The sequence below is a fragment of the Desmodus rotundus genome, chromosome 13 (genome assembly GCF_022682495.2).
Source record: "Desmodus rotundus isolate HL8 chromosome 13, HLdesRot8A.1, whole genome shotgun sequence".
NCBI lineage: Eukaryota > Metazoa > Chordata > Mammalia > Chiroptera > Phyllostomidae > Desmodus > Desmodus rotundus.
In genome coordinates, this window is record NC_071399.1 from 17,226,792 (window position 1) to 17,254,017 (window position 27,226).

The window sequence follows — 27,226 nt, forward strand, 5'->3', positions numbered from 1 at the left end:
GTTTATCAAGTCTAGAACAGAACCTGGTATACAGCGGTGCTCCATAAACAATTGGTTATAAATGAGTAAATGAATTTGATGAGATAGCTGAGAATCAGGAAGTAACTCTTTCACACACGTGCTGAGTAGTTGGGCAGTAGCTACAGTGGGACACTGCTAGTTTCTAAAGCAAATAATTTGAAACATAAAACATAGTTTCTGCACCAAAGTAGCTCATAGTCCAGTAAAGGAGTTTAAATTCATACCTGTAAAAATAAAAAAAGTAGTACCAAACAATAAATAGTACATGGAACAGTACAAATAATATAGAAAGATAAATTCTGTTAATTGTGCATATAATAATAGAAAAAGAAGATATTTGTTTGGTGAAAGTCACAAGGCTCAGGTACCTTGACTGCTTTCCATTAATTTAGAATGGTTTTAAAATAAGCCTTTGGAAACTAGGAAGATTGCTCTCTGTAATCCTTTCCTTAGGCCTTTGATTCTAGAAGGATTGTGTTAGAGGAGTTTTGACTATTCTTTGCAGTTCTTAACCGTGTTTAGTGTTCAATTAAGTCTTTTATTATGTCTGGCTTTGGACTCCATTGGATCCTTTTCATTTCTTGGGATGGTTCAATTTAGTACAGAATGTTCTTCAAGCAGAGGCTGAGAAAATCTTTTTCCCTGGTGTTTTCATGAATCCTTTTTATCTTTTTATTATTGTTTCTTTATTTTTGTTCAGTTACAGTTGTCCCACCTTTTCCCCCTGTTCCTGTCCCCTGCCTCTCCCCACCCCCCAGTCAGTCCTGCCATTGCCTTTGCCTTTGAGTTCTCTGTTCCTGTTCCTTGGTACTAGCTCAGTGGTGAGAAATGCCACCTGGTGGTTGTGAGACTCGTCTGTTCCTCCCTGTTCTCACTCCCACTGCTATTACAATGGACAACTGGTGTGAACCTGCAGTGCTTCACACCACATTGTTTCAGCAGGTGCAAAAATGGCAAAGGAATCACTAAACTGTTTGGCACTCAGATTCCAATTTGGACAGAACCAGATAAAGTGAGTCTCAAGAAAGAGAAGCCAGGCAGAGTTTTACGTCATTCTCAAAATTCTATAAAATTTAAGTAAGAGGAATTATGAGATCCATCAGACATGTTGGTTCTTTTTGTTACTTTCTCCCCAGTCCTTTCACAAAGATCAGTGTATAGTACACACTCAATACCTAATTGGAATGAGTGAATGAATGAATGAATGAATGAAGCTTGGTATTATGGAGTACAGAGTTAGAATTAGCAAGATGACCCAAACTTAGAAGCAGAATTCTCTGAATCTGTAGGTTCTGCACCATTGAAGTATATGACTGCCATTCCTAAATTTATAATCCTAGATTAATTTATATTTTATTACTTGTTTTAACAGTACTTGACACTTATTACCAAGGAAACAAATTTTTGCCAGCTTCAAGTATAAGGTTTGTATGAGTTAAGAAATCGATATAGGTGACAGTAGGTGACAGTAGAATTTGTCGTCCAAACCAGTTCACTTTTGATGATGTAAGAGTGCAAGCTCTTAATAGTGTCGTGATGACAGCAGAACCTGGGAGTTGTCCCAGCAAACTAGGATGCACGGTCACCTTTCTCATAAGCAACCTCTGTGTTATTTTTAAGCTTCACCCTAGTTGTTTATAAATTTTAAGTGTCGTACAGCACAACATGCTTCTAAGAGAAAAGATTCTAATCATTTCTGAAGTGAAAGTGAATTTAAATAACTATTGTTTCCTAAAGTTCATATATTCTATTACATTGTTCCATTTTCTATTTGAGGAAGCCACATTCTTAACTGTGACTTTTTAGAATGTTGAAGACAAAAGACTGAATTCATAAAGACTGAATTTATAGTGATTTTTTTCACTGTTGGCATGTCACCTGAATAGGAATTTTCTGGTGGCAAAGTTGGAATTTTTATTAGAAGAGTATCTAACATCATGTAGCACTCTCTGTCTCATATATATTTTTATCTTCACCCAAGGACATTTTTTATTGCTTTTTAGAGAGAGCGGAAGGGAGAGAGAGAAACATTGATGGAAGATAGAAGCATCTATTGGTTGCCTCCTGTACATGCCTGGCACAGGGATTGAACCTGCAAACCAGGTATGTGCGCTGACTGGGAATCAAACCTGCAACCTTTCAGTTACAGGATGACGCTCCTCCCAACTGAGCCACACTGGCCTGGGTCTGTCTCATACTTTGATGAAAAAACTGAGGCTAGGAGAATTTAGCCCCTGCCAAAGTCAGTGGTAAATCTGGGAGTAGTGCCCATGGAGTTGGTATAGTATTTGCAATTGTTGCAGTAACAGTAATAGCTGAAACTTTTTGAATGCTTACTGAGTACTATGTGTTATGTTCAGCACATAATGTGTTTCATCTCATTTGATCTTCACAATAACTTTATGAGATTGTTGCTAGTTTTTGAGCCATTTTTTAGATGCAGAAACCAAAGGTTAGAGACTGAAACAAGCAGCTCAAAATCTCACATCTGGTTAGTGGCAAAGGCAGGATTTGAACTCAGACAACTGATTCTCAGCCAGAGTTTTTTCACCAATGTGCTGCTATTTTGCCTGATTTTTCTATTAACTTCTTTAAGAGGTATCATGTTTCATGCATATTTTCTCATTTTCAGAAGTGCATTGCCCATCCACTCATGTATGTATTACTTAGAAGCCAACCAAACCCTTTTTTCTTATAGTTTTTTTATCCTGAAAAGTTCTTTCTTTATCTGCATATGCAGTTAAACAGCAAGTATTTTATTACCGTACTTATAAATGGTTTCCGTAAAGTACTTAAATTGATGAAAATGCTTTGTTGTTATGTGGGTGGGAATGAGCATGTCCTAAGAATGCTTAATATTTAAACTTCTCTTATTTTTAGCCTTATATTTGATACATATATCAAATATATTCATATTTGATTAGAGAAACTAACTTTTTAATAAATTGACCTATTCATCTCTTAAGTTGTTAGACAGGCACTCTCTAAATTCAGAGAACTGTCTGATTGTAAGCCATAAATCAATGAAGTTAATTTGGGAGTTATCATTCTTGAATAATTTCACAAAATTTCAGGATAGAGAATGCAGAAATGCCAATAACCTGGTCAAATTGATTTTGATACATTTAAAATTAAAAAAAAATTATTTATTGACTTTAGAGAGAGTGAAGATGGAGAGAGAGAAGCATTGATTTGTTGTTCCACTTATTTATGCATTCATTGGTTGATTCTCGGATGGGCCCTGACTAGGATTGAACCTGCAACCTTGGTGTATGGGAATGAGGCTCTAACCAACTGAGCTACGCAGACAGGGTCATTTTTTGCTATTTAAAAAAACTACCACTAGCCCTGGCTGGTGTGGCTTAGTGGATTGAGTGCTGGCATATGAAGCAAGGGGTCATTGGTTTGATTCCCAGTCAGGACACACACCTGGGTGTGTGCCAGGTCCCTAGTGGAGGGCGCACGAGAGGCAACCACATATTGATGTTTCTCTCCCTTTTTCTCCCTCCCCCTCTAAAAATAAATAAATAAAATCTTAAAAAATAAAACCTACTGTGAAACTTGATTAATACTTTTTACATGAGCTTTGAGATAATTTTTCAGTAAAGCAATATTGATTGTAAAAGTAGTTTATAGTTTTTAATAAATTGTTTTTCAAAGTGTATAAGTGCTTTTTCCACAAATTGCACATAAATTTTCACTTACATACAAGAGAATTGCTTAACTGAGTTTTGAGGTAGATGAAGTATGTCTAAGAGCTATTTTATGATGATATTGTTTACTGTATTTGTAGTGGGTAAAAAAAAGAATATTTTAAGTGGTATTCTTAGAATTGCAATAGCTAATGATTTAGGAACAACTTTAAGACTTAGTTCATTTTTCCTGATTACGAAGTAATAGCATAGTTGATTATAACTCCCTATGATAATAGGGTCAAAAATGTTAAATCTAGTGTTTTGGAATGTGTGTTGTTATCCTACTTTCACATTTCTGAAAGATTGCACATTCATATATTTCCTGGTACATACTTTGCCTCTTGTTTTGGCTGCTAATCCAGTCAAAAAGTCTTTGCTAGCCTGAAAATAGAACATGACTAGGTTGCTCAAGGAATCGGTTAATAATAGATGTTTCATTTTATGCATTTTTCTTATTTATAGTATGGCATGATTAACTTAGCAAAACTGGAAAGAGGTTATTCAGGACATTGAGAGCTTTCCTTTTAGATCTGAGAAGCCAAAAACCAATTATTTAAGCAGAGACAAAAAAAAAAAAAAAAAAAAAAAAACAAAAAAAACCCAACCTCATTGCTTTGTATGGTTAGATTTTCAGTGAATGAAAGGGTTTATAATTTGTGAATTATAGATTCATAAAAAATAAGGCATAGCACGCCCTGGCTGGTGTGTCTCAGTTGGTTGGGTGTCATCCTGCAAAGCGAAAGGTCACTGGTTTGATTCCGGGTCAGGGCACATGCCTGGGTTGCAGGCCAGATCCCCCCACCACTGGTAGGGGGCATGCAAGAGGCAACCACAATTGATGTTTCTCTCCCTCTCTTTTTCCCCCTCTTCCCCTCTCCCTAAAAATAATAAATAAATAAAAATTTTTGAAAAAATAAGTTTCTATCTTTAACGTTTGGCATTTTAATTATGATGAATCTTGGTGTGGCCTTCTTGGGGTCCAACTTGTTTGAGACTCTGTGCTTCCTGGACTTTCTGTTTCCTTCACCAAATTAGGGAAGTTTTCTCACTATTTTTTCAAATAAGTTTTCAATTTCTTGCTCTTCCTCTTCACCTTCTGGCACCCATATGATTCCAGTGTTGGCACGTTTGGAGATGTCCCAGAGTCTTCTTATTCTCTCCTTGTTTCTTTGAATTCTTGTTTCTTCATTCTGTACTGGTTGACTGCTTATTTCTTCTTTCTGTTCCAAATCATTGATTTAAACTTCAGCTTCCTTCCCTTCACTGTTGGTTCCCTGTGGATTTTTCTTTATTACACTTATAGTGTAGCCTTCATTTCTTCCCTTATGCATTTGCCGTACTGAATGAGTTCTCTGAGCATCCTTGTCACCAATGTTTTGAACTTTGCATCTGATAGGTTTGCTATCTCTGTTTTGCTTAGTTCTTTTTCTGGAGTTTTGACCTGTTCTTTCATTTAGGCCATATTTCATTGTCTCCTTAATTTGGCAGCCTCCCTATGTTTGTTTGCTTTTGTATATTAGGCAGAGCTGCTTTGACTCCCTGTCTTGGCACACCTATTGTGTTATAAGGGGTGGAACCTTAGTTATTTGCCAAGGTGGGGAAACCTGCTTCGCTGCTTTGTGGGGCACTGTATATGGGGCAGGGGTCAGAGAGGGAACGGTGCTGCTTGCTCCGCTCTCGCCCTGTTTCAGGTCACTTCCCCCACTTCCTGTATGTGACTGGCACCCTTCTAGTTCTGCCCTGGTGCTGAATCCCAGAGTGGGTGGGTTTGGGTGTGTTCTAGGACTGCATGGGTCCTTTAAGTGGACTCTCCTGAGAGACAGGCAGTTTCTTGCACCACCCCAACCACCACTGGTTTTACAGCCAGAAGTTATGAAGCTTTATTTTCCCCGTGTTAGGACCCTGGGCTAGGTGGTCTGGCCTGGGGCTGGGATTCCTTGTTCCCCAGGTGTCCCTCCAGGTTTTTATCTGCCACAGGTGAATGTGGGTGGGCCTGTTCTGCCCACCTCCGCTTCTGCTGCCTTGCCACTGCCACATTGTGTCCTCTCTTCCCTGGCTCCGCATCTCCAGCCCTCCTCCCTGCCTGGATGAATATTTCTTCTTTAAATTCTTAGTTGTCAGACTTCCATACAGTTGGATTTTCTGGCAGTTCTGGCCTTTTTTTTGTTTTGAGGTTAGTTGTGATCCTTATCTTTGAGTGAGGAGGCAAAGCATATCTACCTATGCCTCCATCTTGACCAGTAGTTAATGGATTTAGTATATTATTTAAATGATTCCTGATTTTAAAACAAGTAAATGTATTCAGAGGCCGAGAAGCACATAAGCAGGAAGGTTTTTTTCTTCTTAAAAAAAAGAATAATTTGAAAATTGCATTTTTAACACTTTCTCCTGTCATTGTCTTGCAGTCTTTTTATTTTTAAAAAGGCGGTAGAATTTTTATGAATTAATGTGCTCTCTCCTTTTTGAAAAATTGATGTACTTCATGCAGGTTCCAGTTGTTGCTCTCACTGCTACTGCAAGTTCCTCCATCCGGGAAGACATTGTACGTTGCCTAAACTTGGAGAATCCTCAGATTACCTGTACTGGTTTTGATAGACCAAACTTGTATTTAGAAGTTGGACGAAAAACAGGATACATTCTTCAGGATCTGAAGCAATTTCTTGTCCAAAAAACAAGGTGAGGATTTCATGGGTTGATAAGTTTTGGTAACTGTTTCCTTTTTTAAAAGAAAAAAAAATATTTATTTATTTATTTTTACTCTTTCTTTCTAATGTGTATTTAACATCAAATTCTATTTAGCTTTGTTTAAAGTCAAGTGTGGTGTTATATAATCGACAGGGACCGAGAACAGTCCATTTTGAGGAAACGTATTCCTTTAGTATTTTTACACTCCGTACTGTTGCTTGAACAGGACATACACTCTTAATAACTGGCACGTAAACCACAGAATCAAATGAGTCTCATATCTGAATTCTATCTAGTTCCCTAATTGTATGAAAAACTTGAGTATCAGGGAATTTTTCAAAGTCATCTTAATAATAAACACTCTTGAGCCTTTATCACGTGCCCAGTATTGTCACGGGCATTTATGCGAACGATCTAGTTCAACCCTTACAACTGCGCAGTACCCTACGTGCTGTTTCCATTTTATAGCTGAGGACGCTGTCACTGGTACTGTTTCCTGTTTATTTTGTTTGAAGGCATTTTATTAGGAATGCTTAGAAGCTTTTCAGCCTTACTCCCTTATCTGTCTGCTCAGTGAAAAGCTTATAATTTTCTTGTTATGAAATGTGTTTTTCGGTCAGAATACGTGGAAGTAATCTTTGTTCTACCAATACAAACACAGCATAAATCTAGCCAAATAGAGTTTAAGAACATCATTAGTGTTTTCTTTTTCAGAAAAGGATTGAAAAGAAGATCCACTCTGGGTTAAGGAAACCCCATAATAACTCTTGGGGGCTTTTAGGATTAAATGTAGGATTTGCTACTGGATGACTGTTCTATATTCAGAATAAAACAAGAGCATAATGAACACAGTCTGAGTGTCTGGCTGTCCTAGTGATTTCTCTGAAGTGGTTACTCCCACTTCACTTCCCTTCCTCTCTGAACAGAAAGCCTTCTCCTGAGGAAGGCTGTTTCATCCAGGCTAGAGTCTCCTCAGTCAGATCATTGTCTCCTTCCCTAACCTTTGATCCTTTTCAGTCCATATTACCCCCAATCTCTGTGACACTCTCCTCTAGCCACTGCTTCCTTTTTGAAAGTGTTTACTTCTTTTTTTGTGATATTGTGACATCCTGTCTTTCTAACAGCATTGTCCCCTTTGGCATCTTGTATGTTTTCTTCTCATGGCCTTGTATGTTAATTCTGCTAATTGAAGTCTTGATTACTTTTTGCCCCAGATTATTATAATCTCTCCTAACAGACCTTCCTCCTCCTCAGTGTTCTTTGTTGCGTTCTACGTACAGTTTTCAGATTTGTCATCCCAAAGCACATTCCCACATTTTGGTGTTCTTTCTGGTGGCTCCCCCTTTCCTGTGGACTGAACCAGACTCCTTAGCCTAACATTCAAGACCATCCAACATTTTGACATTTAATGTGACTGTGGTTTTTCTGAAAGCAAATCAGGAAAGATTTTGCACTGATTTTCAGTCCTCCAAGAAGGATCATGGTAGCAGGGAGCCATCGAGAGTCCAAGCTTTCTGTAGATCATAGGCAAATAGAAAGAAATTTTCCTCCTAATGAGCAATGCAATGAGGGGAATTCGATGTCAGAGTATTGCTTTTCCTTTCCATTTTCTTTCCTTCATTTAATTCTGCTATTTTTAAAATCAGTGTTCACATTTTTTGCCACGGGGGTAACACGTTTCTTGAACTCTGATCTTCCTTGTGTTCTGTGTTCCTGATAGACCCAAATTAGACAGACGAGCCTCTCTCTCCAGTCTAATGCAACGGTGAGAGGAAGGCGGACTTTCTCCCCTCGGAGAGTTGTTGTGCCGGAATAACAGTCTTTAGTAAACTACTGGGCAAAGCAGTGAATCCTTTTGTAATAGAATGTTTTACTCCTGATTTTTCTGCTATTTAAGTTCAAATTTTAATGTATTTTCTACTTGTTAAAAAATATAAAAAGTGATATAGTCTTGGTATTAATTTGAACAATGTAGGTACATATAAATGGAAAAATACTTCACTCTTCCCATCCCATTCCTCAGTTATAAGTACTGTTGGTACTTTGTCATTCATCTTTTATAAATTGTTCTGTGCCTGTACTGTGCTGATATGCACCTAGTTTTCATTATATTAAGTTTATACAGAAGAAGCTTCATAGTGGATCCATTTTTTGCTGAAGTTTTTTCCTTTTATTTAAAGTATCTTTGCTATATTTTTATAAGCTGTTTTTTTTTATTTTAAATTAGGATATTAGTGTATAGGGTATTACAATATCCACATTTTGGTGAACAATTTTTTTCCTTAAACATTTTTTTAAGTAAAATTTTTGTACATTAAAAAATAATTTGTATTTTCTCTTGCTCCATGAAGTTACCTACTGTGAATTTTCAATATGGGAACCCATTTGGTCACTATTAAAAATTGCTTTGAGTAGATTATTAGTAAGACTCATTTCAGTTACTAATTTTCCCCCTTGATTTATGTTTTTAAGACTTTGCCATAGTCCTTCTTAAAGGTTTTATGTAACTTTAATTTTTTAATGTTTGCTTAGTATTTTATAGTTGAATGTATATAATGATGAACGTTTAGATTATTTTTCACTATTATAGTTGTGCTGTGAATATTTGTGCATATGTATCTTTTAGCCAATGTGTAAGTATATTTTAAAATAGGTTACTAAACTTGAAGTTGTATCAAAGGGCAAATGTATTAGAAATTAAATAACTTTTCTGAAATCTAAAATAGTACATTTTTTATATTCATTAAATCAGTATAAATGAATGTATTTATGGAAATGAATATATTACAGAATTAAATAAGGTCCATGGAAACCATCATTTACACTTTTAATAAATAAGCACAGGTTTCTAAAACAGACTTTCTAATAGATGTTTTCTGTAACAATCATAGTCTTAAGATTACTACTTTGAACTATAAAAGTGACCTTTAAATATTACAAGAAAGTTTTTGCTTTATCTGTAAACATATAGAAACTCAATTTTATGATCATAAAAGGGAATAAGAATAATATAATATAAATTTTATTTATTTTCCTGTGTAAATATTTACTTACCTTATGTAAATGAAGACTAATTGTTAAACCAGTGCTTTGTATTTCTAAAAGTATGGAAACTGCATTTCTAATAATTTCTAAGTTTTTATCACAGCTTCTGCTTAAATAAATAAACTTGTCTCTGGTTTTAAATTTAATTTAAACAAAAACTAACTCAAAAGTGTTTGGAGTTTAACATAATTCATTTCCGCATTTGACTTGCCATCATGTTTTAGATTTTTACGTGAATATATCTTTGTATTCTGTAGGCTTTCTCCTTTAGGTCTTTTACTAAAAGAAAATTTTAAATTTAAACTTCAATTAAAATGGAATTAAAACATTTTAAAGGGAAAGTGAAATAAGATAAATTAAAATAAGGCAAATATATGTATATGTTTGTTCTTATGTTCTTTTTCTTTAGTTCTACTTGGGAATTTGAAGGTCCAACTATCATCTATTGTCCCTCCAGAAAAATGACGGAACAAGTTACAGCTGAACTTAGGAAACTGAATTTAGCCTGTGGAGCATACCATGCAGGCATGGACATTAATTCAAGGAAAGAGGTTCATCATAGCTTCATGAGAGATGAAATTCAGGTGAAGATCGATCATCCCCATAGTGGAAACAGATATTTCTCTATTTATTGACCAAATCTTTATTAAATACCTTCTTTGTATCCGAGCATAAAACAATTCTAGTAAAGGGAATCATAGTATAATGTGGGAGATAGCTTTGTGAAGAAACTCTTACAGACTAGTATAAATAGCAGCCTGTACATAATGCTTAGGTGCACAGACAAGGGAATGTTAGCTGTTTCTGTCAGTTGTGTAAAGGGATGGTCTACCCAGGAAAAAGCAGTTTGAGTGGAGTCTGAGCAAGTGCGTAGAAGTTTGTCAAGTGTGCAAGGCCAGAAGGTGAAGAGGGTCAAGGAATTGTCTATAGAATTCCAGGAAGAAGGATTAGCATGTGCAAAGCACTGTGATATGAGAGTGCAGGAAGTTGTGAGTAGTTTGCAGTGGTCAGAGAGAGAGGGAATGTGGAGGAGGAATGGTTTAGAGTAAAGGCATGAAGGCAGGGAGGAACTGTTACAGACCCAGAGGAAGGTTGTGGGTTGGCTGGCCAGCTTATAGAGAGCCTTAACACTTACAAAAAGGCAGGCTGGAATTGGTGTGATGTGCCTCTAGCTTGTCCAGGCTACTTTAGTCTTATAATTTTTCATTTAAATTAATTTTTATCGAATCGGTAAGACAGGTAAAAGTAGAATAATTCTTTTGAAGTTGATGTGGGGGAGAAAGAGGTCCAAGAACGTCTTTATCTCTAAGACCGTTCCTGTGGATGTCTTATCTTACAATCCCCCAGAGCTCCACAGTGTGGAGTTAGAAAGCCATTGTGACAGCCTGTTCTGTGTTTTTGAGCAAGATGATAGTGTTATGGAAACAGGAGACTGGCAGCACTAAGTAGGTTTGATTTGAAGGAGAAAAACTGAAGAAACGAAGTTGTAGTGATTGAAGTTATGTACTAACTTCAATTTGTGATGATTGGAACCCTGGTTCCATGGGTGTTCATGCGGAACATTGGGGAAGATTTGAATTCAAGCCACATTAGTAGGTTTAAATTCACAGCTTCACACTGTGACCATCATATCCACACGCTGTCACTATAAGCCCACTGTGGACCCGTCCTCCTCTCAAGCTGAGATGAACTTCTGCTTAGCATTTTTCTCTGCATTAGATCATCCGTTTCCTCTCTCTGCAGCCCTCCCGACTACATGTAGTTGTTAACCACCCGGAGCAACGTTGTTGAAACAAGATAGCTCCGGGCTGGTTTGCATGCACTGTCTATAAAATCCATAACACATGGTCATGCTGTAATGCACAGCTGCCTGAAAACATCTACTCTCTTTCCTCCTCTTCAGAGATACAAACAGCTATTACAGCTGCCTAGAATAGAGATTTTACACACATGCTTAAATGCTTATATTTTTATTTTCTTATCTCAGGAGCTTGAAAATGATCAGATAAAATGTATTAGCTGCTGCTTACTGAATCTTAACTATCTGTGTTTGAACCATTAGCTGACCAATGATTTCATCAATTATGCTTCATTACTAATTATTCATTTAGGTAGAAACATCTCCTGAGAGACACGAGAGAGTATAAACTTTATCTATAATATGTTGCGATGGGAGACTTGTTGGATACATCTGGGCTTCCTGCCAGTACACAGCTTCATGAAGCATTACTTTGAAATAATGGCTTTAAAAACCTCACAGTGATCACTGATTATACCTAATATCTAGAAGGGTACATGTGTGTTTGTGCTGTTACATTCTTCCTTTTTATGGCAGGATGCCACAAATTTTTATCCACATTATGAAAATTAATAGATTAGTATTGATTGTGTCACCCTAGGCTGACATCAGGGTTTCTGATGTCTTGACAGCTGACCAGTGTACTCCGTCTTTGCCATTATAAATGATTCTAAAGCTTCACACATGAATCGAGGGTTCTGAGATACCTTCTCAAGATGATGGAAAGACATTTCCTCATATGTGTATAGAATGGTCTGGTGCTCTTGGTATTGATTACTTGCCATTGCGCATTTATTGCGTGCCTACTGAATGCATATGTGCACAGAATTCTAGATGTTCACACTCCTGTCTTTTTATAGTTGTTTTATACTTTACTACGAGCCTGGAAGTATAGCACCTCTTCCTGGCTCACCTTCCGGCTGTTAATGTCTTGGGTAGAGTGATTCTTAGAATGTTAGCAGTTTCCATTTTATAATTTTAGAAAAACATTTTTTCTTCCTGATTATTCATAACCAAATCTAACTACTTTTGGCTGTAGATTTGCATTTTTAGTCTATGATCATTCATTTTTACTTTTAATCTTTTTAGTTTTATGTCCTTTTGTATTTTATTTGCCTTTTCAAGATGGCTTGAATTCCTTTCCTTTCTGGAATGAAGTTGTGAATTAATTATGTGACAAAATATCTTTATTTACATCTGAGAAAATAGGCTGGTTTCATCTAAGAATAGTATTATATTATGACAGTTAAATCTTAGAAGTTCTCTACACATACACAAATAAATGGTAACTATTTGAGATGATGAATATGTTAAGTAACCTCATTGTGGCGATCATTTCACAATATGTATGTATATGAAATCATCACCTTACACATCTTAAACTTACACAATGTTTTATGTCAGTTATATCTCAATAAAGCTAGAAAAGTTGAATAAGAAATAACATTTAAAAAAGAAATGAGAATTATGTTGCTTATTCACCTTAAATATAGCAAAATTGCCTAGTCTTATTCACTCAAAGCTTTTTCTTAATATTTCCATTCCTATATTTACTTTCCTTTCATCTTTATTGTACTTCCTTTTATTTGTTCAGCATTTTCTTTTTCTGTCTTTCTTCCTTTTTTGGGTACTGTCGGTGCATATTAACACAATTTTAAAAGGCACTTTAGTTTTTGTCAGTTGTGCGTGTACATGAAGAACTGAATAGTTCTGCAGTGAAAAGCATCAGCCCCTCATTCCTTCTCCTCTTTCATTTCCCATTGCAACTCTTTTAGTTTATTCTTTTGGTGTTTACTGCTATATCTTGCAATCATTTGTTTATACTGCTACTACCTACTGTGTTTTTAATCTATTTATCAGTTTCAGGTCTTATCTATTGACTTCCCATGCAAGATGAAAGTTTAGCTTTCTTTCTTATCCCTTAGCTTATTTGTATATTCTGAATCCCCTCTCCTCCCCAATATTAATATCAAAATTTGATTAGATAAATATATATTCAAATTTTATATATATACATAATCATTGCTCTGTAAATGTTTTTATTGCTAAGCCATGTAGTATATTATAGTTACTTTTCTTACACAATTTCTTGTATTCTTACTGTTAATACTTAAACATTTTTTTTGTTTAGTTTTTTTTGTATTCTTTTCATTAATTCTTCCCTGAAACTTCTCCAATTATGTAAATATTCATCCCGGTATACTGATATATATTAGCTATTTTACCAATTTTATCCTTTTAAAGATGCAGAGATATATTTGTTTTATTTTATCATCTTTAATGAGACAGTTCGTTTCATCCTTAGAACGATGCTAGAAAATACTAAGAAAGTGTGCAACCAGGTGAGGACTCTTGAAACTACATAACAACACAAAAGTCTCATTTAATGTAATAGTTCTTTTAAGGGCCTCTTTTGTGTCTTGTACTTATAGGAAAGGAACCACTTTATTTGCCAATTTTTATAGAGAGGAAGCAGAAGTTCTACTTTATGGTCATTAATCCTTAATCTGTAAATTGGGCAGGTAATCTTTATAACTGATTGGTTGAAATTATATTAAATTCAGTTTCATGCTGAGAACTGAAGTTAATGAACTGCTCATTCTTATTAAAAGGTAAAAATGTAAGATTTCAGTTCTGCTGAATGTTTGTCAGACTGTGCTGTCATTTATTCCCAGTGTGTCATAGCTACCATTGCTTTTGGAATGGGCATTAATAAAGCCGACGTTCGCAAGATCATTCATTACGGTGCTCCCAAGGAAATGGAATCGTATTACCAGGAGATGGGTAGAGCTGGCCGTGATGGACTTCCAAGTTCTTGTCACGTCCTCTGGGCTCCAGCAGACATGAACCTAAATAGGTAAAAGCATGTATTATTTTCACTCTTGTAGATTTTTTTTCTTTCTTTCCATATACACTGAGGGCATCTGAGGCAGCATCCAAAATTTCGAGTAATGTATTTAAGTGCATTTAAAACAAAACGGAACAGAGGACATCTAAGAACACTTGTGGTAAGTGCTGCCACCCAGAGGAGATGACCTACTTCAGTCGTACCTTATTTAGTGTGAAGAATTAACCAAGTTGGGACTATACTGGAAATGTAACATAGCTCCCATGTGACACTTGGCTGATACTGTGCATCAGTGAGCTGTTTTCCCCTCCTCAGGTGCTCTCAAGTTTTGACCTGTCTTTAGCACAATTACTTAAGATACCATTAATTCCTCTACTGGCTTTTTCATCCCGTGCTAAGTGGTGCTTATTCCAAATGACTTCTGCTCATCCCTCTTTGGATATCTGTTATTATTTGCTTCCTTGTTACTGCTGTGAAAGTATTCAGGATGTCCTTCACAGTGTGTGATATTCCTGGGGCCCTGTACTGGCTGTCATTAAAAATACTTAGTGTTTAAATACAGGAACACCATTCTACACAGATACTAAACGGACATTGCGTTGGCACTTAAGTTCTGTGAAATATATATTGGAAAGGAAAACTTCAGTTTGCAGAAATTTGCGGGGCATGGTTTAGCAACTGATTCCCTCATCCATAGTGGGAAAATTTCAGGAAAAAACTTATATGTGGTAATTGATGGGCCTGCCAAAGTGAAGAATTTTCAAAATGCACCTCCATGTAGCTGAATAAATTGAGCTCTGGAGTGGACATACTAGCCCATTTTATTAAAATGATGAGAGTGACTATCCAGTACAGTTTTAACTTATTCATCACTTAACAGTGCTTTTATTATTTATTTAGTGTCCATTGTGTTCCGAGCATTATGCTCCATGCTGGGGATACAATGATAAATCAGAGCAGATACAGACCTGTTTTCATAGAGCTTGCAGTAATGGGAATGGCAGATCTTAGTCACAGAACCATACAACTATGGATACTAGGGTTTATTTTACTATTCTCTTCTTGTGCTTGAAAATTTCAATAATTATAAGTTTTTTAAAAAGGTAAGAACTTTTTAAAATAAATTTTTAAAAGTTAAAAAAAGACCATGCAAATATGTGTAAAATTACAATGTTGTTACAGTGCTGTGAAGGAAAGCTGCATTAAGTTGTGAGTACACAATGCAGTGTGTGTTTACCACGCCGAGGGGTCAGGTAGGTCCTCCATCAGGAAGTGATAGGATAAACTGAGCTCTGAAAGAAGAATCGGGGATTCATTAGGTGAAAAATGTTTGCTATAAGTTTTAAGCTCTTCCTTTAAGAGTAGTCAGTAGCTTTTGTTTCTTAACAAAGGGTTAATAAAACCATCCCTTAAACACAACAGTTACTGTTTTCCGTTTGACACCAGTGTGTGTGTAAAGTTTTTAATAACTAATTTAAAATATTTGGCGTAGAACGCAGCTCTGCGTGCTGCTACTAAGTTTGGGATTGTGTGAAACCTAAGGTGATTCCTGTCAGTTCTCATTTTATTTGGGCATTATGCCGAAGGTGCTGAAGACTTTGCCTGAGTTTTATATTGTGGCTTTGCTGACTCATCAACAGAGATAGTTCCTGTTTTTCTGGGTCTCAAAAGATGCTTTCAGTGGATTTCTCATTAAGATTTACAGGAAGCAACAGTGATTAGTAATCAAATAGTGGTGCCAGAAAACCCATACCTGAGTCTTTAGTGTAGACAGGTTGCTCTTGGTATCCCCCGCAAGGGAAATAAAGCTAAGGTTAATCAGGATGAAAAAGACATCAGTAAGGCTTGAGGATGCACCTGTGTTATACTGGTGACAGACCTCTTCTATTAGAAAAGCCAAAAGTTTTAGAATAAACAGAGTTGCTGGTTCTCACCTGAAAAGGTCACTGTAATTCCCCAAATGTTTCGAGTCTGTACTGCGCCAGAATCCTGTGAGAGTAAACTTGTCAGTCATCTCTGTAAATATGTAATTTTACATTTCTTGTTGCAGAAGCCAGACCATCGGCAAAGCCCCAGTGTCTGCATTTGCTAGTATTTTAATCAAACTCAGTAGTTATTGTAATTTTTAAGGGAATGATTTGTAAATTAATTTCAATTTAATAAATCTTCTACTGGCTCCAACTGATTCCTATTTATGATATTTTTAGAAATTTTCTTCTCTTTCAACTTGTTTTTATTCTGTAGAGTTTTGTACTTTAATTATTGTAATAGTCCCAAAAGAAAAATAAGTATTTATTTGATGTGATGGTAGATACTTGTAATTTTTTCTCAAATTTGTTACTGGCACTGAGAAGATTAGTTAAATGTACATCATCTGAACCAAATATAAGAGAGAATTTTGTTCTTAGAGTGTATGCATTTGGTTTGTTTGTTCTTCTGAGAAGGAGGTGAGCTAAATAAAACTATAGCAAAAAAGGAACTAATTTTTAGCCCATTATCTAGGAAGGACGAGATTGGATGCTAACCTGGGACTAGAGTCAACAGTTGGAAGAGGCATTTAGGAAATTACAGGCATACCTCGTTTTATTGCACTTAGCTTAATTGCGCTTCACAGATGTTGTATTTTTTACAAAATTGAAAGCAAGACCCTCCACCAACAAAAAGGTTACGATTTGCTTTATTATGATCCTCGCCTTATTGCGGTGGCCTGGAACTGAACTCGCAATATCTCCAAAGTATGCCTGTATATGGGAGCGTGGTAAGTGGTGTCAGATGATGAGAATGTTTCTGAATAAGAGATCATTTGTGTGTTCAGACTTTCCAGAAATCACTGAAGTGGATTCCCTGTTGGTGTCATCCTTGAGAATTGTACAGAGGTGTTTTTATCAGGCAGAAGTTTGGGTAGTCAAAGTATACGTGAGTGAGGTCTGTTTTGATGATGATCAGTATTACCACCTAGATCTTGTAGGTAAATCATTGTTTTCTTTTGAACTACCTGAGATATATTCAACTCAGACTTCTATTTATTCTTGGAAAGATATGTAAGGCTGTTTGGGAGGTTGTCGTCATCTGATAAATTCATAAAGTTTCTCCACAGCAGCGAGTATAAACAGGATGACTTACAGCAGCACGAACTTTAAAACAAACATATGGTCTTTAGAGTTATTTAACCATTTTAAATACATTTAATAATATGGGAAAAACATCAGTTATAGTTGTCTGAGGAAGGAACTTAATTCTGATGCTTTATTGGTGTCCCATAACATCCTGTAATACAGGAGATAGTTTCAGAGGCCTGAGACATCCTCGGAAGAGCTAACAGGAATCTAGGCTCATATTTGCATCATGAGCCTTTTTCAGTATTCCTTACACAGATGCTTTTAGTTTTTCATATAAAATAAATTAAAATAAAGAATAACCTTTAACTGAGAAAAGGTAAAAATTCATGTATAGCAGAAAGATTACCAAAAAGCATGTAGCATATAAATCAAAATGAAAAACTTTAGGGTTTATAAAAATTTTTCAAAGACAGCTAGAAAATTGAAGCTTGGACACAGGTAGAATTCTTTCAAAAATAATGTTCATAAAAAATCAGAAAAATACTTGCCTCTGTGAGGGGCATTGACTAGGGAGAGGTACATAATTTTCTGGAATGATAGAAGTGTTCTTTATCTTAAGAGGGGTGTGAAGTTATAGGCTATGAAAAATAAACAGCAGTAAGTAAATTTAAAAAATCACTAATGCAATTTTACATATTCCTGTGATATTTTCAATTGACAGGCAGCGCCTTAATGAGATAAAAAAGGAAACATTTCGATTATACAAATTAAAGATGGTGGCAAAGATGGAAAAATATCTTCGTTCCAGCAGATGTAGGCGACAGTACGTATTATTCATTTTACATCAGCTGATCACGTAGGCTTATGGCTGGTGGTCTTTTAAGAAAAAAGTTTTGCTAAATAATTAGAAATATTTAGAAAGGATATTTTGTTGGTACTGCATATGTGCTGAATTTTTAGGGCAACTTTCTTTTTTGCCTCAGTCAACCAAAGCCAAATAATGAGGTCCCAAGTGAACCAATTAGTGATGATTTCACCTCATTATTTTCAGCCATGAATTTAACATATATGTTTTTGTTCTTTTATTTAATTTTAAATTTTCTCTTGGATAGAATCATCTTGTCTCATTTTGAAGATAAACAACTACGAAAGGCCTCCTTGGGTATTATGGGAACTGAAAAATGCTGTGATAATTGCAAGTTCAGGTAAAGATTTCTTCTTCTAGATGGACATTCTAAAAGTCTCTTTCTCTTCCTTTGCAAATACTTAATTGAATTTTTGGTGAATGATATGTATTACAGTTTTTTAAAACAAAATACAAAATTTATTTATTTAAATAAAAAACAAAGCAAATAATACTAGAGTATTCTGCTTTATAAAAAGACAAAATAATAAAGTGTAAGGCCTAAATCTAAACATATCAATAGTTACATTAAAGGTAAATGATCTAACATACCATTTAAAGTGGACGTTATTAGGATTGGTTTAAAAATATGACCTTACTATATGCTGTCCATAAGAAATCTACTGCAGGTATATGGGTAAGTTAAAAAATGAAAGGATAGCCCTGGCCGGGTGGCTCAGTTGGTTGGAACGTCGTCCCATGCACCAAAAACGTGAGTTCGATTCCCGGTCAGTGCACATACCTAGGTTTCGGGTTTGATCCCCGGTACCGGTGTGTATGGGGGGCAGCTGATCAACATTTCTCTCTCGCATTTATGTTTCTCTCTCTCTCTTCCACCTTCCTCTTTCTCTAAAATCGATAATATAAAATATCCTTGGGTGAGGATTAAAAAAAATAATAAAATAAAAGTACAAAACTAATACCGCAAAAACACTAATAGAAATAAGCTGGAATTGTTATTTTATTATTAGACAATGGAGATTTTGGAGAAAGAATATAATGAGAGATAAATACGGACATTACATGATGATCAACTGTATCAGTCAGGGTTCTCCAGACACACACACACACACACACACACACACACACACACTATTTAAGGAAGTTGTTCATGCAGTTGTGGGGGTTGACCAGCTGGCAGGCTGGAAAGTTGGGCAGGATTTCTGTGTTAACAGTCTTTTCAGTCACAATTCCTTGTTCTCCTACAAACCTGTCTTTGCTCTTTCAGGCCTTTTCTGATTGGACGAGACCCCTCACATTATTAAGGGCAATCTCCTTTATTCAAAGCAGCTGATCGTAAATATTAATCACATCTACAAAATATCTTTATACCAACATCTACATTAGCCTTGGACCAAGCCTGGGTCCCAGAGTGTAGCTAAGTTGACACATAAAGTTAGTTATCATGTCCAAGAACACGTAATCCCAAGTGTGTATATATTTAACAAAAGAACCGACAGAATCGAAAGTAGAAGTAGAAAAATCCATAATTACAGTTGGTGACTTCAACATCTTATCTCAGTAACTAAGAGAACTAGTAGACAAAACCAGTAAGGAGATAGGGGAAATGAACAGGACTGTCAACAGACTGGGCCTAATTAACTTTTATAGACCACTCCACCCAACAGTAGCAGAATGCACATTCTTTTCAGGTGCAGATGTAATGTTCACAAGCGTGGACCTTATTTTGGGTCAAAAAAATTCTACTCATGGAGTATGTGTTCTGGCTATAATGGAACGAAACTAGAAATCAGTAACAGAAAGTAACAGGGAAGTCTTCAAACACTTGGAAATTAACACACTACTAATAATTCATGAGTCAAAGAGGAATTCTCAGGGTAAATCAGAAAGTATTTGAATTGAATGAAATAAAAATGTAAAATGTATGACACATTGCTAAAGAAATACAGGGAAATTTGGAGCATTAAATACTCTTAACAGAAGAAGAGTTTCCAATCAGTAATCAAGCTTCCACCTTAAGAAGCAAATAAGAGCAAAGTAAGCTAAAAGGAAGCAGAAGGAAGGAAATAAGAGAGGTGAGAGTATAAGTCAAGGAAATAGAAAACAGAAAACAATAGAGAAACCAATGATATCCAAGGTTCATTGTTTGAACATGTCAATAAAAGTGGTAGAAACTTCTATCAAAAAGAAGGAGACCCCTTACCAACATCAGGAATGAAAGGAATTTCACTACAGTCCCAGCAGACATTAAAGGGTAATAAGGAAACACTATAAATAACTAACTCAGTGCATGTACATTTAATAATTTAGATGAAATGGAGTAATTCCTGATAACCTCAAGCTAATACAACTTAGCCACAGTGAAATACAATCGATAGCCTGAATAGTTCTACAACTGTTAAGGAAATTGGATCCTTGTAAAAACCTGTGAAAGTAAATTCCCTTGCCCAAATGGTTTCAACAGCAAATTATACCGACATTTACAAGAAGAAATAATGCCATTTCTACAGTGTGATTTCATTTATATGACTCTCTCTAACATAAGACTATCCTGTAGGGCTCTGGTTGGTTTAGCTCAGTGGGTTGAGTGCTGACCTGTGAACTGAAAGGCTGCCGGTTCAATTCCCAGTCATGCCTGGGTTGTGGGCCAAGTCCCCATTTGGGGGTGTGCGAGTGGCAACTGATTGGTATTTCTCATGCACATCGATGTTTTCTCTCTCTCTTTTTCTCCCTCCCTTCCCTTCTTTCTAATAAATAAAATCTTTTTTTAAAGAAAGACTATACTGTAGGGATGAAGAAAAGATTGGTGGTTGTCAGAGGTTCTAGGGAGAGGGAAGGTGTGATCACAAAGGAATTGCCCAGGGTGTGTTTGCAGTGATGGACTTGCGTGTCCCGATGGTGGTCGTGGTAGCTGTTGTGGGGGTGGTTAGATGAGTCTGTGCAGGGGACTTCATGGGTGTATTTACATTTGTAAAGCTTTACACACCCAGAGACCTACAGTCAATTTCACTGCACTATATGAATTGAAAAACTAAAACTAAAACAAAAACAAATGGTGTACCTAGTTGAATGAACTGTGTACCTAGCTGTGGTAGTTGTATTCCTGTTAGACAAACCAAGTGGTACAAGGATGGAGATGTTCTCTCTGCAGTAATGGATGGTTCCTTCACCAAGGGGACGGGCTTGGTCTTTGTACCTTAAAAAAAAGCCAAGAAAAAACACAACTCTACAAATGTATAAAGTGCAAATTGACAGAATGGCTGGAAGAAATAAAAAAATCCACTGTCAAAGTAGAAGAGTTTGATATAAATTTTTAGTTATTGGTAGGTTAGGCAATCAAAAAATTAGCAAGCTATTGAAAGCTATTAGTAGTAAGATTTGGCTAACATAGAAACAAGTTTGATTTATCAGACACGTTGTGTATAGAACCTTGCACCACGCAACTAGAACAATGTATCTCAAATGTCTTTCTTCATGCCTCTAGTTAGTGATGATACCCGTACAGCACCAAGGCTAGTGCAGTCTCAATTCTGTCCAGAACCATAAGGTCTGAGTGATTAACCTTTGGGCAGACGTATGGTATTTTTCAGACTATAAGATGCACTGGAGCATAAGACACACCTAGGTTTTAGAGGAAAATAGGAAAAAAAAACCCTGCTCCACCACCACCCCCTCCCCCGCGAGCCAGGTAGGCTACATTCAGACTATATGATGCGACCCCATTTTCCTCCCAAATTTGGGGGAGGGTGTCTCAGTCTGAAAAATATCCTGTATCCATTGGCAATGCGCTGGTTGGGAAGGACTGAATTAGAGACTATTTCTTACACATCCATGGAATATTTATACAAAATTGGCTGTGTATTAGAGCAGGGGTTGGCAAACCATGGACGTGGACCACACTCTCTGTCTGTGTTTGTGACTGAGGTTTTCTTGGGACACAGCTGTGCCCTTTGTTTATATATTATCTGTGGCTGTTTGGCAGAGTTGAGCCGAGTAGCTGTGACACAGAGACTGTATGGCTTACAAAGCCTGAACTCTTTGACCCTTTGTTAAAACGTTTTCTGACCCGGTACTGGACCACATCATATCTGAGAAGCTTTCAGTGGTTGGAGTCAAACACACCATGTTTTCCTCCGAATGCAGTTGACTTTGAAGCAGATAGAGGATAAACACATTCTCATTCATTTCAAAATTGAAAATAACACTTTAAAATAACTCATTGATCAAAGAAAATATCAAACTGAAAATTAAAACATTTTTAAAACTTTGTGATAATTACAATAATATACATGAAAACTTATAAGGTGCAGCATAGGTGGTACTTTGTGGGAATTTAAATACTTAAATTAGAAAAGGAAGTTAATGAAATAAATATCCCACTAAAGAAGTTAGGATAATAAGCCTAAACATAGTCTTTTTTTCCCCCTAAACATATTGTATCTGGAATACCGAATATATTATTGCCATTTCAAAGATATTTATTATAAAGAAAGCAATTGAATTAGGTAATTGAACAATATCAGGTAGTTGATTTTCTCTAAGGAGTCCTTTTGTTCTCAGCCTTTGTTCTTAAAGGATTCACATTTGTATTAATGATAATTTCAAATCTACCTGAAGGATGGCTTAGGAATTTAACTTCTAAAAATGGCTTAAAGGAAACATTTATAATCTCTGTGTTGTACTTTATAGTCATTGGAGTTAAACTAAAAATTTATTGCATAAGTGATTTGCTTTTAAGTTAAAAAAATTTTTTTGGCACCAAACCTTTTCTTCTACCATAACCAAACACTGAGATCCAGCATTTATATGATCAGTAATGTGAGTGCTTCAAGCTGTAATGTGCTCTCAGACTGCTTGAGCGTCTCCTTTTTCCTGTCTTTGGTCTGAGGTACCTCCTGGGAACCTTGGGTTCTAGGGCACTGGGGTTGAGAACCGCCAGCATAACATACCTGTGATGCTATGTTACAGTCTGTATTTCATGTTTTACGTACTTTACATACTCTTGGCTGTAATGAACTTTATTTGTAGCTCCTGAAGCAGTTGGCACGTCTGAGATATTTTTTTGTTGGCTAATTATTAAATCTTTTTGTTTCTAAGGGTACATGCTCTAGCTAAGCTTTGTAACACACTGTTTTTGTTTAGATTGGATCATTGCTTATCCATTGATGCCTCAGAGGATGTGTCACAGGACTTTGGGCCACAAGCATTCCAGCTGTTATCTGCCATCAGCGCCCTAGGAGAAATGTTTGGAATTGGGGTTCCGATTTTATTTCTCCGAGGATCTGTAAGTGTATCTGTGAATCACGTCACAGTTCTCTGACTCCTGCTACACTTTCCTTCAGAGGTTTGCTGTATTTCGATTGTGGCTTTGGCTTTAGATGAGTTATTAGAAACTTGGAGAGTCATATGGAGTTCCAGTTAAAGACTGCGCTCATTCCTTTTGACAAAAGCTATGTGTATCACAGCTATTGCTGTTTTCATATTTCAAGCTCGTGTTCAGCTCTGAACCGCAGTCTGGAAGCAGTTTTATTACATTGCAGTTGGATAATCCCTAGACTGGTTTTTCTTAGGATAATTAAGAAAAGTTAACTTTCATCGTGTCAAGGGACAAGTAGAACAAAACTGTATCTTTTAGTGTCCTGGAAAGTAACAAATTCTTTGAATAAAACTTTAATCTCAGTGATTATTTGTAAAAACAATATTTTTTCTTTCCTTCTATTTTGTTTCTTATCAGAAGTACTTAGAATCCCAAGGAAGTTTTATTTTTATTTGTTTTACCAATAAATAAATAGTCATTTCAGCTACCTTTTTTGAGTAGTTAATGTGCCAGTTATTATGTTAACAATTGCAGGTGAATATAAATAGGACACAACCCTTAATAGTTAAGCAGCTTTTTCAGGAGTCCTTTTGTTTATTTGATTCTATTCCTGATTTACAAATCTGTAAAGCAAAGCTAAGTATTGATATTAGTTGAATAAATCAGAAGTTGGATAGAATCATTTGCAAATATGTATGTATATTTATTAAAAATGCACTTAAAACTAGAGATTAAAATTCTCACCTTGTAGAATTTTAAAAATTAGATAAGCATTTATTTGTTATATATTTGAACTTCATGTAAATATTTTCTGGGTTTTTATTTTGCTTAGAAAGAGACAGATTAAATTAGTTATAAGTATTTTTAATGATATTGAGATCATGTTAACTATTTGGGTACTGAATAAAAAATATTTGTAAATCACAAGTTTGATTAGAAATTGAATAATAGTGTTACCTAAGGAACTTGATTTTAGCTGGGATGAGTTCTATTTTTTTCTTATAAAAAGAATTTAAGTTGCAAGGGATAGATTAAATATAATTTAGGTCTATGAAAATTTTTCTCTGTCACCTTCAAAAACCTTGTATCCCAGTTGAATGTGTAATTTATAAAAAATTATCCTTGTTTTAATTTGGTGTAAACCAGCAGTATCCAGTATCAACAAATAAGTATAAGTGGGCTCCTAGACCAACTTGAACTACTCACAGGAGGGATCAGATTTCACCTATTATTTGAAAACCAAGTCGGACTGCTTATACTGAGGGTCTCTTCTGGGAGTCCTCAAATTATGAAGTTTATTCTTTGTGAAATTGTATACTACCCTTGCTAGATAAAAGTGTAAAACTTTTAAAAAAGTACCACTTAATGAACATTTGTGGACATTAACTACAGTGAAAATAAGGCAAGTTTTTTTCCCCCTTCTATTTCAGTAATCTTGGTACCTACTGGGATATTGTTTTAAAATTTATCATTGTACTTCTTTTGGGAATTAAGGAAATCGGCCATGTTAACTAATTTAGGCAAAATTAATATCTTTGTAGATAATTTTGATCTGTAAGGTGATAAATATCTTAAGCTAGGCACTCTTGGAGTGTATGTAAAGAGATAATATTTGTATGTCTATATAACAGATTAATTTCAGCAGCACATGATTCTCCTTTCTTACACAAGATTTTCTAAATAGTATAAATGATTACGCAGCGCATCCAGGTATTTGTGAATGGAGTTTAAAATTTTGTTTTTGAAGCACAAGTTTAGTTAGGAATTAAATAGTAGAAATGTTGCCTCAGGAACTTTGTTTCGCTGTCTAAACAGCTCACCACAGAAATATCTTTAAATACCCTGTGTGAAGAAGTGATAAGATATGCAGGTATCTTAATCTTACAGATCAGAAACTAGAAACCCAGCCACTAATTTGCATTACTAGGAGGTTAGGTGCGACCTCTTTCCTGATCGCACTCTGAATAGGGAGCTGTAACAGTCCGTCCTCCGCTGGCTCTGGGAACCACCCTGCCTGAGCCTGCTGTCCTCGGGGTCAGCAAAACGGATGCTTCCCCATACTTAGGGGGCTAGTAGTTGTACTCTGCATTCTTTGCTAACACTTTCTTGTAAAAAGCTAACCCCTCCACAATCATGCCCCTGCAAAGGTAGCGGAGGAGCTGCCCTGCCTCACTTTCTGCTTATAGGTGCCCCGTAAATGCCTCTGATTAGTGGAACTTAAATTATATTCAGGACCCTAGCGGAAAGGGAGTTTGAGAACTAGTGTTTGTAACTTCCCAGATTCTGTGGTAGAAGTTACAGTGGATGAAGGTTAGAATGGCCCTTGAATTAAACAATCTGCTGTATTCACCATGGATCCATTAGAAAGGAGCAATTTTCCATAAAGCCGTATGTTCACATACTACCATATACATTTGAAAGTATTTAAATGTGTGGGATGAATGAAAGAGGTAGTGAGAGGGCAGACTGAACAGAAAAGTACTTTGTAGAGCGTGAAGGTGGGGCGAGCCATCTCCAGTAGAGGACAAGAGAACTGCATGTGACAGACCAGCTTCCCCCGCGTTTCTAGAACTGGATGGCAGCGAAGAGTCCCCCACTGAAAGCCTCTCTTCACTTAGGACGAAATGTCTCGCACGCAGCAGCCATTTAGTATGCACCTGCTCCTCCCGGTATGTCTGAGTGAAGCAGCTAAATCAGAAATGATCAAGTAACCTCGGCGGTGCAGCACGGACAGCCACGCAGGGAAACTGTGGGTTGTACTGCACTCACGGATTCCTCGCTGTTGGGTCGCACTGCCCTTGACATCCCTGCTTCTAGTCTGGAGCTGTCTCTCAGGCAGTAGTGTGTGTTCCTAAAAGGCCTAACTAGCAAAGGTTAAATATTCCTAACATATCCAAACCTATGCATTGGGAAATGCTCGTGAATTATATGTGAAGTTTCCTGCCACTACTTTTAAGACACAAAAGCAGCACTGTCTTGATTATGTATTTATTGGTGACTTAAGTATTCAGAGCAAGTAGGATAGAAAAAAATTTTGTAGATTTTTAAAGCTGAAATTTCGTGTTAAACACAAAGAACCAATAAATAGTTTTGTGTTTTGTTTGGCCTCTGTCATTAAATCAGCATTTTCAGGTACTGATTTTTATTCCTCATTTCAGACTTCGCAGCGTCTCCCGGATCATTACCGCACTCACAGATTGTTTGGCTCTGGCCAGGAGCGGGCGGTGAATTGGTGGAGGGCTCTTTCCCATCAGCTCATGGCCGAGGGGTTCCTGGTGGAAGTTCCTGGGCGCAGCAAGTTCATAAAGATCTGCACCCTGACAAAAAAGGTAAGCAAAGTAGAAGTCTGCCTGTTTGATTTAATTATTCTCCCTATGTGTTAAAAGGTTCTTCTTGTGTTCAACAGGGTAAAAACTGGCTTCATAGAGCCAGCACGGAATCTCCTCAGAGACTAATCCTTCAGGCTAATGAAGAATTGTGTCCAAGGAAGTTGCTTCCACCAAGGTTCATTTTTCAGCTTTCTCGTTGTTTTTGTTCAAATGGTTCAAATTATATTCAGTTTATAGGCACCACACTGGTGAAATGGGTAACGATACTGTTTTGGCATCCTTTTTAGTCATTTTGGGGGTATGGGCCTGTGGGAGAAAGATAAATAATAGAACGCTTTTCTTGGTTGATAGGATTTAGTTGAGAACAGGATCAATATTTAGAAAGCTGCTCTCCCACTGATGAAAGAAGCGACAGTGAGATGAGTGCTGGAGGTCGCTCCACTGGCTCATTTCCTTCCTAGGTGTGGAAGGTGGGGCAGGGAAGCACCTGTTGCCTGCTTTTCAGCACCTTCACATGTTACCAGTCATTTATCAGATATTTTTTAAAAATTGAGATATATTTGG

The 27,226-nt window shown here is 36.4% G+C and overlaps 1 protein-coding gene across 6 annotated transcripts in view; it reads left to right on the plus strand.

Annotated features, from left to right (window-relative positions):
• WRN (WRN RecQ like helicase) overlaps positions 1–27,226 on the plus strand; it is a 124,076-nt gene that overhangs the window by 64,365 nt on the left and 32,485 nt on the right. For all 6 annotated transcript variants that reach the window (XM_053916345.1, XM_024562607.4, XM_071220180.1 and 3 more), the window contains 8 exons: positions 6,205–6,392; positions 9,856–10,030; positions 13,920–14,101; positions 17,873–17,974; positions 18,264–18,356; positions 23,159–23,300; positions 26,492–26,662; positions 26,740–26,837. In XM_053916345.1, coding sequence (XP_053772320.1) covers positions 6,205–6,392; positions 9,856–10,030; positions 13,920–14,101; positions 17,873–17,974; positions 18,264–18,356; positions 23,159–23,300; positions 26,492–26,662; positions 26,740–26,837 — 1,151 coding nt within the window. The remainder of the gene's footprint in view (positions 1–6,204; positions 6,393–9,855; positions 10,031–13,919; positions 14,102–17,872; positions 17,975–18,263; positions 18,357–23,158; positions 23,301–26,491; positions 26,663–26,739; positions 26,838–27,226) is intronic.